The sequence below is a fragment of the Zophobas morio genome, unplaced genomic scaffold (assembly GCF_036711695.1).
Source record: "Zophobas morio isolate AGI-343-1 ecotype UQ-CSIRO unplaced genomic scaffold, CSIRO_AGI_Zmor_V1 ptg000017l, whole genome shotgun sequence".
NCBI classification, from domain to species: Eukaryota; Metazoa; Arthropoda; class Insecta; order Coleoptera; family Tenebrionidae; genus Zophobas; species Zophobas morio.
In genome coordinates, this window is record NW_026972122.1 from 13435930 (window position 1) to 13442398 (window position 6469).

At 32.7% G+C, this 6469-nt stretch overlaps 1 protein-coding gene across 1 annotated transcript; it reads left to right on the forward strand.

Annotated features, from left to right (window-relative positions):
- Positions 1-252: 252 nt before the first annotated feature.
- On the forward strand, positions 253-4093 carry LOC135129953 (uncharacterized). Its single transcript, XM_064057223.1, has 3 exons — positions 253-784; positions 848-1050; positions 3917-4093. Exons 1-3 carry the CDS (start codon positions 253-255, stop codon positions 4091-4093), a joined length of 912 nt encoding a protein of 303 aa, XP_063913293.1.
- Positions 4094-6469: the final 2376 nt, after the last annotated feature.

The following is a 6469-nucleotide window of genomic DNA, read 5'->3' on the forward strand; positions in this document are numbered from 1 at the left end:
GTTTCGTCTGTTGACCATATACATTTTCAAGACTGTAAAAGAACAATAAATACATGGTTGGTGAGTCAACTTCTCTAAAAAATTATGTGGTTACAAATAAAAGGTTACATACTTCCAATGCATTGATGTGTTTTTTAAAACTGAACATAGAGATTAAGCCCATATGTTCAAAGTAGTTATAAAATGTCTGGTATTTAATTGTACTTCAAAAAATATATTTTAATTTACAGTTACCTGTCACAAGGATCATCCATGCAAACAACAGCTTTGGTGTTTCAGTTGGGCTTGACTACTGTGCATCACATTGTTAAACAGTGCTGTGCAGCTATTTGGGAGACTTTAGCACCAATATATTTAAAACCACCAACAACTACTGAGGAGTGGAAAAAAATTGCAAGTGAATTTTATACATTTTGGGACTTTCCCAATTGCTTGGGAGCAATAGACGGGAAACAAATCAGCATTCAAACTTCTGCAGGCTCAGGATCGTTGGATTTAAATTATAAAAAAGATGTTAGTATTGTTTTACTAGCATGTGCAGATGCCTCATATAGGTTTACATTCATAGATGTGGGTGCATACGGGTTTCAAAATGATGGAGGTCTATTTGGCGAATCAATATTTGGACTCGCTTTTGATACGAAAGCATTAAATGTCCCTTCACCGTCTTATTTGCCAGGAACAGAAACTCGAATGCCATATACATTAGTAGCAGACAAATCTTTTCCTTTAAAATCTCACATTATGCGTCCTTATCCAGGTAAAAATGTACAACTGAGAGAACGTATTTTCAATTACCGTCTTTCACGTGCACGTAGAATTATCGAAAATGCTATTGGTATTCTAGTTGCGCGGTGGCGCATTCTACGAACAACTATCGTAGCAAAAGCTGAAAATGTTGATAATATAGTAAAAGCAGCTGTTTGCCTACATAATTTTGTTAAAAAAGAAAACGAGACTGTGTACTGTCCACCAGGATATGTAGATTCGGCTGATGCTGAAGATGGTCTTTGGCGAAGTGAAATTGAAGCCCTTCCCTCTGTTGGCAGAGTATCTGCAAATAATGCAACACACAGGGCATTTCACTTCAGGGATACACTGAGTCATTATTTTTTAAGTCCCCAAGGTGAAGTGCGATGGCAATATAATCGTGCGTGAATGTAAAAGTATGTAGGACCAAATTTTGTTTTATAATAGGGCATAAAAATAAATGCAATTAGGTATATTTTGTAATTCAGTTTATTTTAATTATAATAATTATGAATAAATCATAATGTATTTTATGTGTACAATTATTATTACTAATTCCTATCCTCATTTTCGTACTTCTCTAGGATCGGCATAAATGTATATTGTCATTTTCGCTTTGTTTTTGGTTTTCTTTTCAAATTGATTTAATGTCAGAGTTATGTAATCATTTGAAGATCGCTTGTTACGACGTTGTAGAAATAGGGCCAACGACTCAGTAAACTATCAGCAGATATATCACAGTCAAATGGTAATTTATTAGAGTAGTAAAAAATGAATGTAATTTCAATTCTGTAGCAGTGTTAGTATGTAGTAATTTTTGGTCGTACTTCCGAATAAGGTAGTTATTATGTTGCTGATAGTATAAAAATTTGAAGAACCTAAGTTGAACATGGCAATTACAAATAGCGGAAAAAAAATTAAAGAACAATATTCAAGTTTAGATCTTATCAAAGAACAGGTAGTACAGCATCAGTAAAGGGTTTAGCGTTCCTCATTACAAAAACTAAGGACTTAAGAGATGATTGAGTTACAGTAAATAAACGTTGCTTTAAAAGCTAAGTTTTCTATTAAAAATTATGCCTATAAGTCACAGGGTGAGATAACAAGATTGTTTATGCTGTAGTTGTGAAGAAATAGTAACTGTGTTCTAGCGAATAAAACAATAATGCATTTTGCTATATTTAACGGAAATCCATTTAGAAAACACCATTTTACAATATTATTAATATCTTTTTGTAATAGTTTACAGTCATGATGTGATTCAATCATCATGCATAATGTTATATCATCAACTTGTAGTTCAAATCTAAATTATAATGACACAGGTTACATCATTTATGTAAACGAGGAACAAAAATGGTCCTCAATTGCATCCCTGGGGTACACCTGAGGGTTGAATATAATTTTGAGATCTACTCGTATAACCATTAAATACAACCGTTAGTTCTCTGTCAACTAAATATGACTGGAAAAGTAATAAGAGAGATTTATAAAAACCAAAATGGGGAAGCTCTGACAGTAGAAGATGATGAATAATGCGATCAAAAGCTTTGGACATATCAGTGTAACTTGTTTGTTCCGATTTAATTCTTCAGAGAAGAAAATAAATTCGTAAGTGTATATCGGTCAGCCATGCAATACTAATGGAATTTTGTACAAGAATACAGTTGCAAAGAATTTATCAAAGCTAGATAATATAGACATTGGTTTGTAATTCTGTGTGACTGCTACATTACCGCCCTTATGTATGGGACAAACGCGAGTACATTTCCACATTGTAGGAAATACACCACTACTAATAGTACTAATACAGTTGTTGAAAATATAGTGCAATGGTTCTATTAATATGTTTGAACGTTTTTTAATGAAGGATGCTGGAATACCATCACGTCCAGCCCAAGAGTTAGCCGCTAATTTTTATGGCATTCTTAATATCATCATTTTTTATTGCGGAGATATGAATATGTAAACTGTCATTATTTGGAGTCTACAAACTATTAGATTGAGTAGTATTTGCGGTATTAAAAGCGCAAGAAAAATGTAGGCTAAATGTATTAACTACATAATATGTGTGTCGATCAGTTATTGTAATATTACCACAAGTAAGTTTGCCAGGTATAGCTGTTAGATTTTTTTTTGTTCCTAATGAATTTTCAAAAGTTTTTAAGACCAGAAGAAGAACTAGACTGGATTTCTGAAAGGTATTCTTGTAGTTCCTCTTAATTAACTGTCAATTTTTTTAAATAACGTCGTCACTTTTTGCTTAAAGACGATGGACGAATTGTCCCAAGCATCCCCCCATCTACATGACAATATAAAAAAATCTCTAATAGGGAAACAATGACAGGTGAATGGACATGAATTTCGTCAAAATTACTTCATTACAAATCTATAAAACGAATAAATACACACAATGTTTTTAATGCCCAAGAAATTTTTTGTGATTCTTGTATTTTCATAGGTTAAACGTTTTTTCAGAATATTTTAACAGTGTTTATAGTGAATCACAGCCAGTTGATATCCAAAACTCCGCAGTAAACTCCTTTTATATTAGCGTTCCTGGTATTACTGAAAAAGACATATTATTTTGCATTAAAACAATTGAAAAACAAATTAACTTCAGGTACTGATCAAATTCCTGGTTTCTTGATCAAGGACTGTCAGTCGGTATTTGTGAAACCCTTGTATATTTTATTTAAGTTGCCACTGAAATCAGGTACTTTCCCTGATCAGTGGAAGCAGGCACGGATATGTCCCATATTGAAGAAAGGTAATCCATCTGTAGTGACTAATTATAGGCCAATATCTATCATTTCAAAATTTTCCAAAGTCTTTGAAAAGATCTTGCATAAATATATTTACAATTATGTGAAACCTTTGATCTCCACTTCACAGCATGGATTCATGCAAGGTAGGTCCACCACCACGAATCTTGTTGTATTTAGTCAATATATTTGTGAAAGTCTTGACTCCCGGGAACAACTGTGTATACAGACTTCCCCAAGGCCTTTGATTCTATAGATCATTATATACTTCTCGAAAAACTCCGTCGTATGGGATTTACTGATGCTTTAATACAACTAATGAGATCTTATCTAATCAATCTAACACAGTTTGTAGAGGTTTAGAATATGCGCTCTAATCCAATCACTCTGGGGTACCGCAGGGTTCTAATTTGGACGCAGACGATTTGAAGATATATCACAAAGTGTCAACACTTGAAGACTGTCTCTTAATACAAAAAGGCATGAATGCGCTAATGTCTTGGTGTTTAAGTAATCGTTTGCTGTTAGGAGTAATATTTGACGAGAAACTGACTTTTACTCAACACATAATTCTATAGTAGCTGCTTCTTATAAAAACTTAGGGTTCATTTATCGTAACTGTCAAACATTTTCAGATACGGACTGCTTAAAATCTTTATATATGTATATCACTAGTAAAGTCCAAATTAGAGTACGGGTCATTAGTTTGGCACACCATTTATGAAGTTTATATCCATCAATTAGAAAGTGTGCAAAGAAAATTTTTAAAGTATCTGGTGTTTAAAAGAATTGACAGTATCCTGTTCAAGGCTTTAGTCATGCACTCCTGCTCGAATGGTTTGAATTGGATTCCTTAAACTCCAGCCGAGTGGCCTCTTCAATTAAATTCTTATATGCAATACTCCATAATAGTATAGATTGTCCAAATCTTATGAATAAAATTTATATACTGGTTCCTCGTATAAACACTCGTACGCCGGTCTCATTTTATCCATCAAAAGTACGTACAAATATTGTTAAGAAATGCCCTATTTATGTAATGAGCACAAATTTTAATAAGTTTGCCAATGGATCTAACATATTTTTTGAGAGTTTAAAAAGCATCATTAATGGAGCTAAGCATTTACTCAACGCACACATTCTGTATAAATAGGCATACTTTGTATTATTTTTAGGTTATATACTTTTTTGATTTTGTTTTTTGTTGTATTATTGTGTATATATGTATTTCCTGTATTTGAGCTACTAGCCTGTAGGAAATAAAGATGATTATTATTATTATTAATGTATTGAGACTATTGAGAGAAAGTAAACATAGGTAACTATGAACATGAAGAAGAGACAGTATCAAGAATGTAGAAGAATTTTTATTTTTGTTTCTAATATTAAACTAATGGTGATGTGATTGATGGAAGAAGGATCCATAACTAGCTTTTCCATGAGGCGTGAAACTGGAGGGCTACCAGAACGTACGTCACCACTGTTCCTGATATCTGAAAGAAGAGAAATAAATTTGAGTAAACGTTTAAATATTGCTCCAAGGAGTGGAAAATTATCATAATGTATCACACATGTCTAATAAAAAAGTAAGAAAGAAACTGCATCTAGCTCTAAATGAACCATTTAAGATAGTCTTGGAGGTAAGTTAAGTTGAATGACGTTGTATTAACATTTCACTTAAAAATGACAGTAGCTTTCAGTTCGGGATTCGCCAGACGATCAGTTTCGTGATTAGTAAATTCTCCATGGTCGAGTTTAGTTCTTGAAAAATTAATATTTGTGCAATAATTTGGATTGGTTAATTGAAAAGAATTATCCTACATAGGTTACATTCAGAAACATCAAAACAAATGTTGCATTCGACTTATTGAAAGTAAGCTTTATGCTTACCTATGTTCTAAATCTATTATTATCATTATTGTAACTAGCTGATATCAGATGAATGTTGGAGAACGAAAAACATTTTTTTTTTGTTTCTACTTACCGAAGCTAGAAGTCTCGTTCCTACAGTGAAAACATTTGAAGCTCGGAGCACGGGTTTCTGTATTGTTAATGTAGTTATCAACACTTCTACCTATCGCAATAAAATATCAAAATTAGGTTATGCAATAAAATTTTTACTACAAGTAAAATGACAATAAATAGAAATTTTGTAGCCAGAACGAATAATGAAGACATTGGTAAGATTTGCGTACAGGAAGATACTCCACAATAACTAGAGTTAAGTTGTTAAGTGTCTAGTTTCCATTGTTCGCGAATGGTAATCTATCGTTCAGAAAGTGATTTTAAGAAGCTTGTGGCCAGTAAACAATTTATATTCGAAAAATATCCCCAAGAAGGCTCAAGAAAGTCCCCATCCAGATTGTGTTAAAAAAGCCAAAGTGCGTCTTAATATGAACCATAATTCTACATATCAAAAATAGTGGTACATACTTTGTAACAATTTTTATTGCATCGTTCGAAATTTCATCGTGTTTACATTTTTTTAACGCTTTAAATAGTGGAAGATCTATAACTTAACCGCTAGCCACTATTAAGTAGCGTCAGTGTTATATACGTACGTTGTCAACCTGACCTGACCTAACCTGACTGTTATGTACCTAAATTTACACCTTTTGTTTTACTATACATACCTGCGCTGCCTCGAAAGTAGTTAATTTACTAATTGGAAATTTAAACAGGAAAGATAAGATGTCTTCGTTCTAGAACAAATAAATTTATATGATTACTATGAAGATAGTAACATTGCCAGCTAAATGCTTAACTACCATGCGTCTAAATTACAGTATAGAATTTCATTTAGAATTTCGGAATACAGGCGTTAACAGCATTAACATTGGTCTTTGGAAAACTGCAAAAGCAAAAAGAAAAACTGGTTCTATGAGCATTAATTTCGAAATGGAATCGAATTGGGAAATCGTTAATTTACATAAGGTTGTATACACATTCTGTGA